General features: G+C 39.3%; 2 protein-coding genes across 5 annotated transcripts in view; one reads left to right on the forward strand and one right to left on the reverse strand.

Moving 5' to 3' along the window:
- Positions 1 to 19,272, forward strand: part of RALGPS2 (Ral GEF with PH domain and SH3 binding motif 2) — a gene marked incomplete at its 5' end in the record, with an annotated part of 94,914 nt that overhangs the window by 34,049 nt on the left and 41,593 nt on the right. For all 4 annotated transcript variants that reach the window (XM_084265900.1, XM_084265898.1, XM_084265897.1 and 1 more), the window contains one exon: positions 2,154 to 2,280. In XM_084265900.1, coding sequence (XP_084122026.1) covers positions 2,154 to 2,280 — 127 coding nt within the window. The remainder of the gene's footprint in view (positions 1 to 2,153; positions 2,281 to 19,272) is intronic.
- On the reverse strand, positions 8,187 to 18,180 carry ANGPTL1 (angiopoietin like 1; the record flags this gene model as incomplete). Its single annotated transcript, XM_084265905.1, has 4 exons — positions 17,295 to 18,180; positions 12,261 to 12,454; positions 9,662 to 9,932; positions 8,187 to 8,374 (listed from the first exon to the last, which is right to left on the reverse strand). Exons 1-4 carry the CDS (start codon positions 18,118 to 18,120, stop codon positions 8,187 to 8,189), a joined length of 1,479 nt encoding a protein of 492 aa, XP_084122031.1. The 5' UTR covers positions 18,121 to 18,180.

Below are 19,272 nucleotides of genomic sequence, written 5' to 3' on the forward strand. Positions count from 1 at the left end.
GTGATTCTCCATGCTCTAAAGTTTAAAAGAATTATGAACCTTTCTAAGAGAGTACTTAGAACAGAATATTCTAGACATCCTGCACGTAAAAGGAGAGAAGCAGCTGACCAGCTAGGACTTGGGCAGTGTAAACAAGTTATCCTCAGATATCTGAAGTTAAGTGAGGGGATCTTGCTCTACTCTGCACATGGAAACCTCGTCTCTCCTTTCTTGCATCTCAAAAAGGTAGTCTTCAGTGCTGGCACACTGCACTTAGAAAGGAAGGAGCAGTCTGGAGGGCTCTGAATCCTTCTCTGCTACTGGAAGCCATCAGCCTGAGCTTTTGGTATTTCTGCAGATGTGCATGTCTCTACTGTTCTTTTCATCAGTTGAGCCTAGGATACAAAGGTATAAAAGTTCTTTAGAAAAAAAAAAAGGCAGCTCAAAAACTGAAGTGCTTTTAATATTGTCAGATTCTCTGTACTTCTCCATATTAATGCAGGAAGAGGAGGCATGATGTGAAGTGCATTGTGAGGGAAAGTCATACAGGGTCAGCTTGTTTAGGTGTTATTCAAAGAGCCTGAAATGGTCTCTCTGACTCGAACAAGACTGTGCAAATCAGCACGTTTTGAGAGCAGCACGATTCATTTCATTCAAGTCTGAATTTAGGCTGTTACTATACCTCTTAGTCTTGTCTTCCCATCTGCAAAACTACAAGGGTCCTTCAGACACCAAATGTCAGCAAAATATTTTAGAATATTATTAAAAGCAAGCTAGTCCAGGCTTTTTGAACTGGAACCATCTTTGAGGAGAAAAACATCAAAAGATGAATGTCATGGTCCGGTGGTTGGGAAGAAGTCATGCCTGTCTGCTGTTTTCCTTGTCCTGGAACTGGCAGATGTCTGCAGTTTTAATGAACATGGGATGCTGTTCATCTGAATATTGGAACCAAAGCTGAAGATGTAAAGTAATTGTGGGAACGTCAGAGACCGATACATCTCAGGAAGGATGCCACTGTTTAAAAAGTTACTTTCTTCTGCAAGGCCCTGCTCCCTGTGGTGGGGCATTAGCTACCCTCACGGAAGCTCACGTTGTTTCAGTACTGCGTCTACAGCTTTACAGAAGGGACGTTCATGTCTATCATGTTCACAGAGGTGGATCCACAACTGGAAAAGGAACGATCTGACCCTTGCAATGTTTGCACTATTGAGTATCTTACCTTACTGTGACACTGGGGTAGCAGGAACATCTTATACCCTTCTTTAAATCCTGAATGCAGATTAAGCATTTAATGTGGTTTTGCAGCAGAAGTTCAGCTAGATTTTTTTTTTTAAAAAAACAATATCTTAACTAACTTTCCCAATCTTACAAAAAGAACCTAGTTGCTGTTAATTCTGTCAAAGGGAAGAGGTGGGGGCAAGGGAGGAGGAATGAACAACAAAAGAGATCTGTGACTTAAGTTTTGTATTGGAAGTGGATGTTCCTGGAATACTAAGAGCCAGTAAAACTGCTTGTTGGCGGGAGAGTAAACCCAGCCTGTGTTCAAGTCCATAATGCCTCCCATAAAGAGAGCCGGATGAAACCCTTGCACTTTTCCAGACCTTCCAGTGCATGTCTGTGTGTATATCTGCATTCATGGTTCTTAAAATTGTACTTTAGCTTAAGAGGTTTTGCAATTTGGAAAATTACTTGTTGAGATGGCTCTTAAATCAGGAATAAGAACATATGTTTTCAATTTGGGTTTTTGCAAAGCTGTAGTAGTATAAAACTTTTTCAGTGTGTATCAGAGATGTTCACTTACAGATAATCAGTGAATGAATGACTAGTTGTAAGTATTGTTGATGTGGACAGCACATGAAATTCTGATGTGTGTTAGCTAGATTAGTCTTTTGATAACTTGTGTTATTTCAGAAGGATCCCCTAAGACACTGAAGTTTTACCCGGTTAATTGTTTTTTTAAAGGCTAGTTTAAACAGCCAAGATAGCTGCATTTCTCTGTAAACTCTACAAGCACTCATCCTTAAGGAGTAAATGCTGTCATTTTGGACCAGTGGTATTAAAAAACCCAACTAATAACAGCAGCAGTGGGGGAAGCAGTGAAAGTCCATGCTTATAAAAGAGAAATCATCATAATCAAACAAGCTCATCTGGTTTTGCCTTTTTTTCCCCTTTAGTTATTGAGTCGGAAGGATAAAGCCACCTTTGAAAAGTTGGAGTATGTTATGAGTAAAGAAGATAATTACAAAAGACTTAGAGACTATATCAGCAGCTTGAAGATGACTCCTTGTATTCCCTATCTAGGTAAGTGGAAGTATTTCTAGTGGGAAATTCTAATGACAAACGTACCTCTCCGGTGATTACACAAACTAAACACCGTCTCTGAAACATTCACAAAACAATTTCAATACTTCAGTAAAGAATCTGGTTGATTCTGGGTACTCTGTATATGGCAAGAAATAACTTTACTAGGTTCAGAAAGAAAATACCTGCTAAACCTCACAAACACTTCAGGTTTTACATAGAGTGTCAGTTTTCTAGGAAATTATTTTCCCATGTGTTGCATAGATACACTGCCTGACTTCTGGAGAAATACTTAAACTGTTAGGTCTGCTAGCAATCTTAGAGCTAAATACTTCACCATTATAGTAACGATGGCTTTTAATGTATGAGAGGGTATAAATCACCAACGCCTGAGATTAGATAAATGCAGACCTTTGGGTTTGGAGCATACTGAAATCTGGAGATATAGCTGCATTCCGTTATCCTAAGGTGACAAGAGAAACTGTGTTGTTACAGCTGACTCAGCTTTGTAGTATAATTAGGAATAATTGATCTTCCTCTGTATTTGAATAATAGATAAATGTGTTTAATAGGTATTGGGTTAGTTGCCAAGCTAATCTGGTGTTACTTAATGTCTCAGTTTAGTTTGCCTAAAGTGATCAGTGGGCCGCTTTTTAAAAGTAGCTTTTCTTTGGTATCTCCTTGTATTAGATTGTATAAGATGTCAGTGGTCACATGACAGTAAGGAAGTGTTTACTGGATTTTATTTTTCCTTTTCTGGACTAAGTAGCTGATATTTTTGCAGATACGAACTGCTCTTACACCTAACTTCAAAATTATTTGTGGTCACTAAGGCTGATTAAACAGCAATATATTGGTTCCTCAAGCTCGATACTTTCAGCTAGGCTGTTGACTTTCTTAGGATTAGAAATCTTTATGCTGTCATCTGTGTGCCCCTCATGACACTATTTCAGTCAGTTCATAGTGTGATAGGAGCAACAGTACCATCACTGATGTTAGAACCGAGTGGTGCCTCCAAAGTGCATACATTCTAGCTATGTGCGATAGGGCAGATTGAAATGCGTTATACTTCAATAGGAAAAAAAACACTTTGCTGTAGAGAAACAATTACTTTAATGACAAGTACTCCCACAGAGTTCTTCATTTTGTCTTAATTTTTTTATTTCCCTGTTACATCCCTCCCAGAAACATCCATCAGATCCAAACAGATCTTAGCAGTTGTTAATTTCCTGTGTTTTCAAGCACTCAGTTGTTAGTAATTGTTTGTACCCAGAATGGAAGAACCAAAGTGAGTGTGTGTGGAAATTGCTGGTGTGGCACACAATCACAGGCCTCCCTGTTTGTTGACATAGCTTTTAAAACTAGGTTTGAATTAAAAGGGGCCAAAAAGAAGCCAAGCATAATGTAATGTCATTAAATGTCATTTTGTACTGAAATGTGGCTTCAGTCTTTCCAGGTGCTTTTTACCAACACACCATGATTTTTGAAGTGTGAAGTCAGGCTCAAATTGTTTTCTTGCTGATTATAAAAGTCCCAAGCCAACCTGCTGTTGGGTTTTCTCTAAAAACAGTCATGACAATCTGACCTTTGCTACTGTGGCCTTCTGATACTTATGGCTGTACAGACAAGTCTTTATGCTTTGATGTATTTCTCTGACACTTTACAAATGCTGCCTTACTACTGCATTATTAATCCAAAACTACCAACAGGTGAAATGTTAGAAACCAGTGTTTTAAGTTTTCTTCCTCAATGAATTAGCAACTTCTCTCAGTATTGCATTATAATAAGCCTTGTGCTTGACTCAAGTTTGCATGGGAGATGTGTTTTTCTTTTCTACTTAGAAAGGAAGAAATGCTCTTTGCTGTGACCCACTGTAGTTAAAGAATGTGATGTGACCTGGTTTCATACGATATCAATTCTTACTAATGATGTGAAGAACATCCTCAAGCCTGATTTAATTCTCGAAAGGAATAGCAAATGCCCACTGGTGCATTCTCTCTCAAATTAATTTTGTAAGGTTTAAATAAGTGGCAAAAGAACAAAATTGCCTTGGAACTACAGTTGTGACCAATCTGGATCTATCTTGGAAGACTGGCTGTTGAGTCCAGTTTTTCTGATTTGATCAAGGCTTTAATCTCCCCTAGGAGCTGCGTAGGTTTGCAGGAGGATTACTTCTACAATTTACTTCTCAGGGTATTTTTACTAATGTTGAGAGTCATACAGAACAGAAGGAACTTAAGTTGCTTGTTTTACTTGCTGTTTTAAGTTTCTGGGTTATAATTCCTAAAAGGATCTTTTTCTGCTGTTACTTCTGATGTAAAATCATATATGGGACTAGTGCTGCTCCTGGTTTAAAATACATAGAAAAGCCTTCCAAAAGGTTTGTGGTTGAAAATTGTGACCATGGCTTGTACCACGGATGGGGATTAATCCTATGGTCCATTTCCTCTCATGGTAAATGAAGGGGTGGGATGGGGGTCAGGAGATCCTGCAGTTGCTGTGCTCCCCCAAACCTCAGTGGAAGAGTGCAGAGAATCAAGCCTGCTGCAGTTATATTTACCCCTCTGGAGAAATCTTGGCACTGGCCGGGAAGGACCCTCTTTTGGAATGTGAGCGTATGAAGGTATTTCAGCTGCCATTTGCAGGATGAATGTTTTACCCTTCAGAGGTTACTAGGTTTAGCCTTGTGCAATCAAATATTGAACATTGGAGCATTGTTCATGACCGTCTCAGCATTGTAATATGAAGCTTAAATGCTTTTTTTGTGTGTGTGTTTGCAATGGGGATGGAGCCACAGAAGTACAGATTGCTTGATGGTCGGTGGGTTCCCTAGCTTAATTGTGAGTGCCTAGAGCTGTGCAACACCAGTGTTAGGCTCTTGTGACATGATGCGGGATATGTCATCACTGTTGTATTGACTGCTTAAAATAGCCAAAGCAGATGGGAGTTGTATATGTGATGATCTATTTCACATTAGAATAAAAACCCATTATCAAAGGGACTCTTATCATGGAGTTCTGATTAATTTGAGATTGCACAATTAAACAATTGAGCCATATCTTGAGAAGAAAAATTTTTATTTAAGTAAGCAGTGCTACCTGGTGAAACATTTTCTTATAGCTGTCTTTCAGGAATTATATCCAGAAACAGAAAAGCTGAAAACAAGTTATTGAAGTATTCATCTGATGAATATTCAGCTACTTGAGTGATAAAGCTTGCAATAGACTTTGGAAATACATGTGAAAAACATGTTTCGGGTTTAGTACAGGTTAAACTTTTTCAAGGTCTGCTTGGTTAAATTTGGACTGAGTATGGGAATGGCAAAAGCTACGTCCTTCCAAGAAAATGCTTCTGAATGTTTGGTAAAATTGGCTTGAGGGAGGCTGCAGCCTCTTCTGAAAAACTCCTCCAAAAAGCTGAGAGTGCTTTCAGCTCCTTGTCAGAAAATGCAATCCAAAAGCTAGGATGTGATACAAGTGTTTGAAAGCAGTAGATTGTAGTACAGACTATGAACCCACCTGAAAAAGGAACACTGTGCTTTTCTCTCCTCATAATCTTAACGCAACAATTTGAAAGAATTCCTTTCAGAGCTCAGCATTTGTCCAGTCTGAGCTTCGTGGGGGTATGTTATGAAATCACATTGTTATCATCCTGCAGCTATAAATTGGGGTAGAATCACTTTTTAGATGTCTTAATATATAAGATTTTGAATGTAAAGGCTGAGTGCAGGCTAACTTTCCTTAGGGATTTCTGCAAGTACACCTTAGACTGCACTTGATAAGCAAACCCTGGTTTTGTAGCAGGTAAGAGATTCTTGTGGTAAGGTAAGAACTCTTCCAAGCAGAGAATATCTGTGTTTGAATGAACTAAAGCTTCAGAAGCGTTCATTAAAGGTACGTTTTTGAGGGTATCTTCAGCTTTTAAATTTGCCTGAAGTGCTGTTCTATTCAGCTACTGTAGAAGAAAAGAACAGACTATAGGCAGAGTCTGAATTTTATGTGTGTGCGATTAAAAAGCATTTTCTAGAATGCTCAATGAGGTCTCAGATACTTGTAACAAATATGCCTTGTATGAAGAACAAGTTGAGAATTACCAGAAACTTTTCTGTCAGTTAAAATTCTTGGGATTTGGGAACAGAGTATGCTGAGCCTGACTGCCCGCCCACCTACCCACCCATCCCCAGTGAAACCTTGTTGAAAATTTCTGGCTTTGCTTTCTGAACAAAGATTGAGCTACAACCCCTTGCAGCCGTTCCTTACCAGTGAAACTTTATCTACTCCAGAGAACTGTGTTTTGAAAGCATCTTCCTGTTTTCTCTCCTCTGAATGACAAGCAAGAGTTTGCATAGCAATTTGTATTGACTAGTTGAACATAGCGACTCGTTTAACATAACAATACTAGATTGTTCTTTCAGCTGTTAGGATTTCTTATGTTTAATAGGGGCCAAGCTCCTTAAAATCCTGAATGCACATAGGAGGTGCCAAACAAATACATCAGTTACAGCTCTGAGCAGTGTATTTTTAGGTGTTGTGTAATATCAAGTCGGGTAAGCTGTGTGGCTAAGTAAGATTGTTAAATAACTGTATATACTAGACGGCAGCTTTAGTTTTGGAGACTCTGGTATTGTCAGCAAACATTTTATTGTTTCCGATATCTGATGTATTCTATTTTGATATAGCATTTTGTGTGGCTTTTATTAAAAGTTGGAAGCTATTTTCTAATAAATTTCTTAAATTACATATTAAATCCAGTAGAAATCTGGTATCTAGAAGGTAGAAAACTTAAAATTGTATCAAAAAGTTGTATAAACGCAGGGGAAGGAAAATGTGTGTGTGTGTCACAAGAGTGGTCCAAGTTTGGGGTGGCAGGGAGAATGCACTCAGAGCTGATTTCTGTTGGCTCTGTCAGCAGAAAGCTGTCTTGGAGGAAAACCTCTAACATTCAGAGGCTTGGTCCTTCCCTAAATTAGTGTGTGTGAGCACTTGTGCAGACCTTTTGCTCCTAATTGGAGCAGGGGAAGGGAGTGTCCAAGTGTCAAGTCACGATTTTAATATCGGGACTTCTTATTTTGCTATTGAAGCTCATAGCATCAGGAATTACTTCTCTTTAATTAGGATGGCTGAGGGTGGAGCTTGAAAGGAAAAATAAAAAGTACCAAACAATTTGGTTGTCTTAAGTTTATCAATAATTTCATACTGTTATTTATTTTTTCTTATGTTAGGAACATTCTGCCTACATGTTTTACAGAAGTTAAGATATGCAGACCCTAAGGAATTCTCTACACCATATTCTGTTTAAGTCACTGTTTCATTTTGAAATAATTAATTGCTGCAAAAAGCACATTGCTGGTAAAGCTGGAATGTCTTCTGGAGTTTTTTTGTAGCTTCTTGGAGTCAATCTTAAACAGTAACGTGAAGTTGGATTTTCATTGAAAGTAATACCAACATTTTTAAATAAAGTGTTAAATAACGAATCCATTTTCACATTAAAGCAAGACAATGTCATTTCACATATTTACACTTATGCATTGAGCCAACCTGAAAAAAAAATAAGCTTTTTAAGGGACAAAGCTTATGTCTTGTCCTATATCTGGAATTTTTGACCAGCTTTAGTGACATAAAGTATGTTGGACTTGAACAAAGATAAATATGCTTTGCAAGCACAAACATCTGCTTTTGTGAATGTGTGTCTGAAAAAACACCGTCTATCACAGTAGAAAAGGTTTCTAAAAAAAAAAAGGCAACATGGCAGGGTAAAATAAACAAGACAGGAAAACTGTAGACCTGCTTTTTGCAGGACAGACTGTGCAAAATAATGATTAAAAAGAAATATTTTATTTTTTTCTGGAACTTGAGCGCTGAGAAGTTTCTACGTGATCACTTGAGCAGTGTTGGGATTTTTCCTCCTCAGTCTATAGGTCTGATCATCATTTGAACTGCTTTCAAAGAGTAGGAACCTCCCCGGTACTCTGCCCAAAAGATTCCATCCTGATACTTGCTCCTGTAGTGACCTCCTCTGTACCACACCCCGTTAAGGTTAGAGTGGGCGCACGCGTTGTACCACCAGCCGCCTTTGTGGAAATGAGCACAGTTTCCTGCAGGACAGAAAGAAATGGGTGAGCTTCAACCTTGAAGAGGAGAAGCAGGAGGGGAATGAACTTTTTGAAAGGGCAGACAATGGCAGGACAAGGGGAGATGGATTAAAGCTAAAGGGGGAAAGGTTTGTATTGGATATTAGGGGGAAGTTCTTTACACAGAGTGGTGAGGGGCTGTAACAGGCTGCCCAGAGAGGTGGTAGGTGCACCCCATCCCTGGGGATGTTCAAGGCCAGATTGTCTGGGGCCCTGGGAAACCTTGTGTAGATCCAGTCCTGGAGGTTGGTGGCCCTGCCTGTGGCAGGGGGTTGGAGGTCTGTGATGCTTGGTGTTCCTTCCAACCCAGACCAGTCTGTGATTCTATGAAACAGAGATTAGCAAAGGCTTTCATGCTCTAGCTTATTCTTAGAGGGAACTTTGAAGTATTTCGCAGCCTGTTGTGGTCATACCAGTTGCTTTTTTAAAATGGTAGATGTGGTAACAGCTGCCAGTGGCTGGAGAGGCAATTATTGACACAGTGTTTAACGTGGCAGCTGAAAACCAAGGAGATCAACTCTTCTCAGGCTACCAGCAGCGTTTGTCTCTCAGCTAACATCCGAGGCACTCGGATTATGTGCTGTTTAGAAATACTTGGATGGAAACAATGTGAGCAGATACAGTCCCAAGTAGCGCAGGGCCACAGGTCCGTAGAGTTGCTTGTAATTTGTGCATCTACTGTTACAGACTCATTTAAGAGTTCGCAAGTTTTTTCCAGCTTTTTGGTTATTGGTAGCTGAGGAAAAGCAGCTGAAGTATTACACTCCCCAACCTTTCTTTTACAGCTAAGGTTTTAAGGGGGAGGCTGGAGGAAGAGCACGGAAATGAACAAAAAAGCCATCTTTTCAAGAGAACGAAGCAGTGTGATCTGCCTTGGGGCATAACTATGGCTGTGTGCAGCAGCATTTCTTATGTGTTGTTCAGAGGGTTGGTTACTGTTACATGGCCAGAGCACTAAGCTGGATCACCTGGACGGGTATTCTGGCTGCCGAGAGTCACATGGAAGTTGTATTGATGTCACTGAGCTAAATAGAAAGCTTGCTCAAGGGTGCCTGCCATGAGGGTAATAGAATCTGAGTTTCTGAGTGGTGCAGGGGCTGTCAATGTGATCTTTATCACTATCGATTGGAAGCACCTTTCAATAGAGTTGTCTTGTCAGAATTTACTTTTTTTTTTCATTCTGTTTTTAAAGGTAGTGTCACTAATGGAAACCGTCGTATTCACTTTTTACATGCATTCTGGCATCCTTACCTGAATACATATCCCTGTCTCTGTCCAGTGTTGTAAATTGCTTTCCATTATGCCATATCATGGAATCGCCTGCGTTTCCTTGGTATGTTCCTAAGCGTAGCTTGTAGAATTCGCTTTCGGGCTCCAGGCGGAAACTGCTGTACTCTGCATAGACTTTCTTATTGCTCCAGTCCTCTAACTCAATCAAGAGTCTGTAATTATCCTGATTGGTGAGCATGTAAATATTTTCTAGTCCCAGCCAGTACTCTCCATCAATGTTTCCAAACCCTTTCTGCACAAAAAAGATCAGAAGGTGATGTTAGCTTAGTTTTTCTTGTTTGTCAAAATGCTAATGAGCAGGAATATTATGAAGCAGTGGAACTGGGATACCGAAAGCCCTTAGATGTCTGAACAAATGCTTTATTTTCCCACACTTGGCCATTTAATCAGTTGGACTGCTGGCTGCATGAGGTACTGTCAGAATCAGTAAAGGTGGCAAAGCTAGCTGTTTTCTGTGATGTCCTTTTTTTAAAGTAAAGAGAGAGAGAGACTAGAGAAACAGAAACAATTATGTATCTTGATAAAGCATGGGGCATCTGTAAGATGGGGGTTGGACTCAATCTCTTGAGGTGCCTTCTAGCCAGTACAATTCTGTGATTCTGTGAAATTTAAGGGGGTGTATTTTCAGGTCAGAAAAGGTATTTATGGATCAACAGTCTCGGTGGGTGTTCACGGTAAATAACTTCTTATTTCCTTTTTAATGCATGTAGTGTTGGTTTTTAATCACATAATTCGTCTGTGTTCTTTACTATATTTATCAGAAATGAAATAGAGACATCTTTCAGTCACAGGCTACCAGTGTGGTAGCTGTGAAGTGATAGTTCGTGTCTGCTGTCTCCTGTAAACCAGTGCTGTTCAAATGTGGTGTTGCAGCATGTCACACTGCAATTATGCTTCCCATAATAGTTTGAGATCTTCCCACCCTCTTCAGGCTGGTGATGATGTGGGACCTACAGTTGATGTCCTGCTTGGAATCACTTTCTGGGATGTCTCTCTCCAGTAAGCAGTCTAGATTCCTAACTCAAGATGCAGTTTCACAAGTGGCTTAAGTTGATCTAGCATCATGCTGCTGCCAAAAATGGTACTGATCTTTTCTCCTGGCTCATGGCCACGTTTGCAGTGCTTCCCTTGCATCAGCGCTGTAGCTGTGCAGCTACACAGAGATCAGGAAAGAAGTAGAAATGTGGGTGTGGGAGATACCTCTGTTGTGAGCAGTTCAGGCTTTAATTAAAACCCAGTCACAGAGGTAACTGGGTTAGTTAAAAGGTGAAGCTAGATAATAGGAATACTGTTTTCAGCCACTGCACCTTAATGCAAAGCCTCTTGGGGGGTAATTTTGCCCAAGCTTGAGCCATTATTAGACACCAGTTATTGTTTGTTTGGTGTTTTGTGTTTTCTTTGCATTATGTTCACAATGTTTACGGTTACTGTAAGGCACTCCATAATGCCTTACTGAAAAACAGAACAAAAACCCTAACCAAAACCCAACCACCTACATTTCTGGGAAGCAAAGACTTTGAATAACTGCTACTAAGGAATATGCTAATCAGCATACCAATCATTAAATTCCAAGAAAGCAAAAAGTGAAAAATCTTCATAGTAATCTTGTTGTCTTGACTGTACTTGATACTATTTTCAGGTTCCCATCAGTGTTAAATGTGGCTCAGCTCTTTCCTCAGGTACATTGTGTGTGGCACTTGTAAACACATTCAAAGTGAGCACAGCATCATAGGGAACCAACCTACGTGTCCTCTATGTATGGAGCCAGCTGCTGTATGAAGCCATCCTGTATGAATAGCTGCTGCTATTATTATCAATAGTAATTAAAAAACCCCAAACCCAACGAAATGGATTTTCAGATTTCCTGTCCAACATGTAATTATTCCAGAGAAGTGTGTTTGCCATCCTAGGTGTTATGCCTCCTAGTGCATAACATCACAGTAACACACGAGAATGTGTTTCCCTTCACCAGCCCTACATCTCCAGATATCTTACCTAATTTCAAACGTAGAAATTATTTCCTGTAGTTCATTAGAAGGGATGTTTTTGAGGCCCTGATCCTGTGCATCTATTAACTGTGCTTAAATGAATGACTCATTGGCTGAGAGAGCTTATTCATAAAGGAGACAATTAACCTTCTAAAGTGCTTACTCTAGTTCTCAACGTATTAATAAAAATCATGTGTTTAGTTAGGTCTTTGTAATAAACTACTTCCCACTCACTGTCTAGAATAACATGCCTGGCCAGTTGTGCTGCACATTACAAAGGCTGTTTCGGACAAGAACTTCCTTTGTGCAACGGTCAGTAACACAGGGACTGAAATAGGACATTCCCACTGAAATATGCCTCTGAGGGACAGCCACTCTTTTCAGTTATCTTTGTTCATAAAATTAATTACCCCTGCCTAATAATCATGCAGCTGTCCGTTTCCAACCCTTCCGTGTTTATCACCCAGCACAACCATTTGCAATGAAGAATTGCATTTGAAACATTCTTGATTGTGACAAAGTCACTGCCACACTGAAACAAAGCAGCTGATTTTCTGCGTTGCAGAATTTACCTTGTAACTGTCCCAGTTCCTGAAAAAATTGACAGATCCATCTGTCCTCTTCTGAATAACTGCCCATCCTCCGGGGTCCAGGCTGTTCTCACACCATAGTTGCATCGGCTCGTTACTATTTTCGGGTTTGATCATATAAATCCCGCTGTTGGAGTGCCCAGCTTCCTTGGCTTGTTGGCAGTCTCTGAATGGACCTTTTTGAAAAGAAATACTGTGAGCATTCAAGCTTGGCTCTGCTGCACACATTGTTCAGGAGCAGTTTTGTAATGGTAATGGAAAGTCAGTAATTCAGTTAAGGTAAAACTACTGTGGAAAATGATGTAAAAAGTTACTTTCTTAGATTAATAGTGTATATATAAATAAACAAAAGCTTCATTTTGCTAAACAGATAATAGAGTTTAGCTACCAACACCCAATTTTGACCTTTGTCTACGATGTTAAAATTTATACTCAAGCAGCACCTTATGGTTTTCATTAGCTATTTTCTCCTGTACTGCCTTTACAAAAGGTAGACATCCATTTATATCCTTGGCCTAGTGGGTTCACTTGAAACTGGTGGAAGTTTAAAAGAAAACAACCCCAGACACCCAGACGGCCCCCACACACCCTTGAATACTCAGAGAGTTGCTGTAAGAAACATGTAGTGGGATTTAGTGAAGGAGTGTCCTTCTGCAGTGTAACTTGGTTTTTTGGTCTTTACGTGCTTACCGAGTCCTGGAAGCAGCCTGTTAGCTGTGGATAGGAGTCTTTACATTTCATGTGTCATCCTGGTGTGATACGTGTAGATGGATACTGATGAATACAATGCACAGGCAGTGGGAAAGGACTTTTGAGCAGCTGCAAGGGCTCGCACATTTTTTTTCAGGGCTGCTTGAGAGCTCTATTTTAGGCCATGTGAATAGTGGCTTTACAGCTACTTGTAGAATAGCATTGGGTCATTCTGTAAGAAGTGTGCAGCCTTTATATCTTTGAAAACTTTGACTTTCAATTTTTGGTTAGAATTTTTTTTTCTAACTTTTAGAAAAAGGTTTTATGTTCATGTGTCACTACTTCAGTTCATTTAGAGACTGGTCACTTACTAATGAAAAGCCAGATACGTTCTGATGGATAGTTAGTTGTGCATGCCCTAAATGTATTTGAAACCTCACACTCAGTAAACCTGAAAGCACATTACCTACAGCTTGCTTTGCGTTTTAGAAGGCTCATTTTCTTCAATCTACTTGGGTGTTCAGAGGAAATTTGTCAGCTGCAGAAGACCGTAATTTGCAAAGAAGTGTAGGAGACAGTTTTTGAGGTTATTTAATCAAAACTCGAGGCTGAGTGAAAGTGACCTTCACTGTAGATTAAGGTTGGGTGACAAAAATTTAGATTTTTAAGTGATTGTTGTCAGTTGGATAAGTCTGTATTTAGCAAGAAATCCATAAAGCATTTCATATTAGAGTGCAGAAAGCTTGCATATCTAATGAAGGTGACTGCTTGGAGCTTTGCACTGTGCCACTGCTACCCAGAATGCTACAGATGTTGAGCTGTCGTTGTAAGTGCTGTTGAGTACTGCACTGTTGGTATTTGGCAAGGTTTTGGTCACTCTTCCAGCATTTTTGTGCTGTAGCTTTGGTATATGAGTGCTTTTTTTCATGTTCACAATTAAAATTCCCACTTAGGTTGTGCGCATTGCAAACTTCATCCAAGGGATAAATAATTTCCTGGGCTAAGTTGGGTCTCATTCCTTTTCCTCAGACTGTCTAAAATAAATTTGGGTGCTGTAGAAGTGAACAAGGAAAGTGTTGTAGAAGTATTATGATAAAGTAAGTATTGTGTTGGAAAAAGTGTGAACAGACAAGTAGTATTATTTGTGATGTTCAATGAATACTAAGAATAGCTCTATTAGATCTGCTGTGTATTACTTAACTTGGTTCCCACTGGAGAAAAAAGTCATTTTCCCATGCAGATGTTTGGAGTGATATTAAGTAGCTCTTAGGGCAGCCCAAATTGTACCACTCTACTCTGTTCATGTAATATACATTGATCACTCAGCTGGCATCAAGGTCACAGGGTGCAAATTGGTTTGCTTTTTGATGCTCAGGTTTGCCTATGTGTTTATGTTAACGTTGTAGTGAAGGTGACAGACTTCTGCTCTCAGTGTAAGTCAAACAAATCCCATAACTTTTTGACTCACAGCCTTGAATCTTTTTTGAGAAGTAAATTCTTTGTATAAGGAGTGATCCATTTCTTGTTCAGTGGAAATGCTGAGATTTGTGAAACAGTGTAAGATTCCCCAAAGTGCTGGTGTGAGGGGGTGCTCTGGCTAATGAAAAAAGCATAATTATTCTGTTTAAAAATCTTATTGATGTAAGTAATAAGCATTTCATGCCTATCTAAGTCTTTTCTTGCAGTCTGTGTATGCTGAGTTGCCAAGACAGATGCAAGTTGAAATACTTTGAAAAAATCTGTTAGATATTCCACTTCTAAATTTGTGTTTTGATGTACAATTTAGTATAGAACATACTCTGTTGGAAATTAGTTGTAGTAAAGAAGGAAAGTGAAATATTTAAAGTTGGATGCTTAATAAAATGATGACTGAAACCTATTTTAAGATGCTAAATGTTATCTTGAGCAGAGGATATAAAAGCTATGCTTGTGTAAGCTTCATCCAGGGGACTTTTTGGGCAATAGCAGAGGAAAATTCCTAAATCAATTTGGACATATCATTAAAAAAAAAGTTACATTGTTCCCTGAGAGGTATTAGCAGCAAAGTGGCAGAGGTGGGTGTGGGTGTGGGGGTGTGTGTGTGAGATTTTTTTTTAAGTACCCTGTGTGCGTTAAGCTACTTTCTGCAACATAGTGGCAGTAAAATTTGGGAACACTTGGGTTCCAAGGAGTAAGATGATTGTGAAAACTGGAATTCCTGGGAATACTCTTCTTCAAGTTTGAAAGCAATTCTAATGCAAATTAATCAAAATAGTCCTCAGAAAATGTAGTCTCATCCTTCTGTTCCCTATGTATGTTTTGAATTTTACTTTCCAGCCACAGCAGGAAGATGCAGATTGAGTGTTCTGTAAACTGCTGCTGCACATGAGTATTTTAGGTACGACTCCTTCAGACATGGTTGGAGAAATCTCCTACTTGTTCATCCAGATGTTCATTCTGTCATAGCCAAGTCTCTGACAGGCCTGTTTCTAGATTGGGACTGTTTGGGTTTCATTGGTCTTTTTTGATACCTTTATGCATTCTAAATAGTCATTATCTTTTAACTGGAAAGTTTGTTGGGGTTTTTTATGACACACAGTTTTGGTGTATGCAGCATTAAATATGCTTACCTTAAGTTAAAAATCAGATGACCTGGCGTTGTGCTGCAGTTTAGAAGTTTTGGGTTTGATAATTGATGCTCTACCACCTGTAGCAATTCTGAACCCTCGTTTTCCCAAGGCTGCAAGAAACACTTAAGCTTCCAACTCAATCTAGTATTAAATAAAGGAAGTTAAATAATGTTAAAGTAAAATTCCTGAGTCATCTTTGTGATCCTTTTCAAAGATGGGTTCAAACTCTGAACTTTTGGGTCTAAAGGAGGTAGTGAAAACCATGGTGGATAATTTAGAGGGAACTATTTAGTGCTGTAGCTTCGTTTTGTAGGTACAGCAGGCGGATATTGAGAGAGGCATTTATGAAGAAACTTCAAAGTGTGAGTCTTTTGGGAAGACTCCATTATTTAGAATGATACTTTTGCTGTCTGACCAGGCATTAACATAATGCTTTTAATTGGCTGTTTTGGTCGTGTCATGGTGTGCAACTCAAATGCTCGTGGCATCTGGCATTTTACTTGGGCTTGTGCCTGAGTTTTCTGCAGCCCCTGAATAAATATAGTTGTACTTGACGTAAGCAGCTAGTTGCTTGTAATGCTGCAGATCAGTCACAAATACATGTTTGTCCTCTCATGGAGCCAAGGTGAACTTTGGACTGTGACTAAAAGCAACTTGAAAGAAAAAACCCAAACCAAAAAGAAAAACATACAACCCGACAACCAGAATACAAAAGTCGTGACCTCAAGGAACCCTTTTGCTGTGCAAGCTGGCAAAAGCCGAGAACAGGCTCCTGGATGGATGTCTGAGAGAAACTTGTTTCTCGGAATCCTGAATTTTTTTTAATCACCGTTTTCTCAAAATTTTAATAAATTGAGAATCATGCTAGAATTCAGGGCACCTAAGGGGTAGTTAATTTTCTTCTCACTGGTGTTGTTTCTAGTGATAAATGAATTTATCTGATGACCTGAAGAATGCAGCATGTGATACAGTTTCTTGAATTTATTCTTGTAATATTGCACTTGTTTAACTTGCCATCCCCTTCTGACATCAAATTACTGGGCCTGCAGTTACTTATTTTAAATTTTCAAAGCTGAATGCATCTAATTTGGTCTAGCCTTGATTCTATTATCCTTTCTAACTTATCTTTATCTCTTGAATATTTCCACCAAACACTTAGAGACTTACTGCATGACTGTTAGTGGCTTTAGATGTTCATTTTAGAGCAGCTCAGCATAGGAGGAGTAGAGTTCTTCTAGCAGGATGAACTTTGGGCATGTGTTTGTGTGTTGGTATAAAAGACCGCTACTTGAAATTATTTAATTTGAGATAAATGAGCTTCTTTTACTACTGCTGGTTACTGTAACACACAGCTTGTAGTCATCTTCAAAGAAACAGGGCTAAATACTAGGCACTATATGCTAATGAGTCTTCATTTCTGGAACTCAAACCCAGCTGGAGATAAACCCCAACAATTTGGGACTCAAAGGTGTAAATTCTTCAGAATTTGAGTATTGGCTATTTCAACAAATTCATCTTATGCAGCCAGAGCTTGAAGAATTAGAATTTAGCAAACTGATGCTTTCCTTAGGGGAGTCAGGTGAAGAGAGGAAATGAGAGTCAGGGGCAAGAGTACTGGATACTTCCATCTATTTTTTCATTCTATTTCTATAACCAGGACAGTTTTCTTCTGAAATGGAGAAATCTCAGGGTAGATAAATAGTGATAAGCAACTTACCCTCATTAATTAGAGCCAGTGGTGGTACTCTGAAAGGACTCTTTGTAGGAGAAGTAGCTGGGTCAGGTGGTGGCCTTACATCCCTGTCTCTAGGATAACCGGGGTCTCGCTGTATCTCGTTCCCCCCCAGCAGAACGGGAGTGTATGGCTGGCTGTTGGGAATGTGCTGTGGCACGACTTGAACAAGAGGGGGAGACCCATGGGTGTCCTGTCGTGAGAACATTCTCAAGCACTGCTCTTCCAGCAGCGAGATAGTCACAGACTGATTATTTACAAGATCAGTTAGTGCTGCGTATTTTACTTCAAGCTCCTTGTATTTTGTTGCCATCTTCAACATTTCAGTTGTAACATTAAGGACCTTGTTTTCCAGTTGGGAAAGCTCAAGTGAGTTATCACGTTTCCGAATTATCTCATGCAAGAGTTGCATGTAGAGTTGGGTCACCCGAGAGTTCATGTTACGACTTTCTTTCCTCAGTAATTTTACTTCATTCACAATGTTTCCATCCACATCCACTACCAACTGCAAAATGTCAATCTCCCGCTTTTGCTTGGAGAGGACATCCTTCAAGTTCTCTATGTCCATCCTTGTGACTTCATCTTTTCGGTTACCAGTACCTGGTGCATTAGTATTCACACAAATTGGCCCTGTGATCTTCTGTTCTGGGACCAAGAATGTGTAACCGCATTTCTTCCCTTCCTCTCCACCATCTGCTGAACGAGGGTGCCTCCGCTGGGATGTTTTATTAGGTGTGGATTGTTCTGTACAGCGCCCAATAGATAATAGCAGGAACAACAGTACACCCAAAGTCCACTTAAATATCTTCATTTTGAAGCAGGTGTGATGACTGTCAGAAGAGACTATGGAACAGATAGAAAATAATTAAATTAGAGCCGTAACTATGGCTTCTGTACATGTTAAACTGCCTAAACCAGTGAGTTTGCCATGCTTGTGTTTACATAGACAAGCCTTTGGGACCTGTTACTTGAAGTTAAGTTCCATTACGTGAACTTCAAAGAAGAGCTTTCTGGTTTGAGCAGAAACCCTTAAAATTTAGGTATTGAATTTAGTAGGAAAGTTTGTTGTAATGGATAAACTTTCTGAAACACTGTTCTGCTTAGATGATGTATTACACTTTCATTATAAATTTGACTGCTTAGTTCTGTACTCGCTGCAGTTAAACACAATAGGTTGCAGAACATAGAGGGTGCCTGCACATTACCTTCATGGAAGGGAAGTTAGGAGGCAGTGATAGCACTTCCAAGGATATTTATATAAATTTGGGGATTTGCATTAGAAAAAGCCTTTCTAGCCCTCTGTTAGTTTTAGATATGTGTAGAGAGATGTATATTTTTTAAAGTACTATAAATACACCTCTTCATATATACACACATTTTTCCAATGTATATATACACAGATATAGCAGACTTGAAAAATACACACAGGTCTACTGCTATTTTGGTCATGAGTGTTAGGCTGGAGATGAGCTTAAAACAGTTGTATTAAACATTAAAAGGGACATAGTCAAGTAACTTTTAAATTTGCAAGGAAAGCCTGTAATGCTGTTTGCTCTGCAAGCGTGTCCTGACCTGGTTGCCTTTTGAGATGAATATTCAAAAGTGCCATGGCACTATTTTTGTATCTTTGAGAACATTTTTATCCAACTAGCGTTGAAGCATCAGCTGTCTAGCCATGCAAATACCCCACTGAGGGTTTTGTTCACCTTCTGAAGAAAATAATGTATTTCTTTATTGTGTAAAGAATTAAAATGCAGTGATAAAAATCAAGAATGTTTAGAGACCTTGGGATTTTTAACTTTTAAAAATACTTCAGATTATAAACGAAAGCATCACTTAAATCAGGAAAAAACTCTAATTTTTCATGTTTTACTTGCTTTGTCAAGAAGGTCACTCTTATCTCCACTGTTGGTCTGTCCTTCCATTCCAAATTACTGTTTGTGGCTTTACAAGGCCTGGTACG

This window comes from Gallinula chloropus (assembly GCF_964237585.1).
Source record: "Gallinula chloropus genome assembly, chromosome: 6".
Taxonomy (NCBI): domain Eukaryota; kingdom Metazoa; phylum Chordata; class Aves; order Gruiformes; family Rallidae; genus Gallinula; species Gallinula chloropus.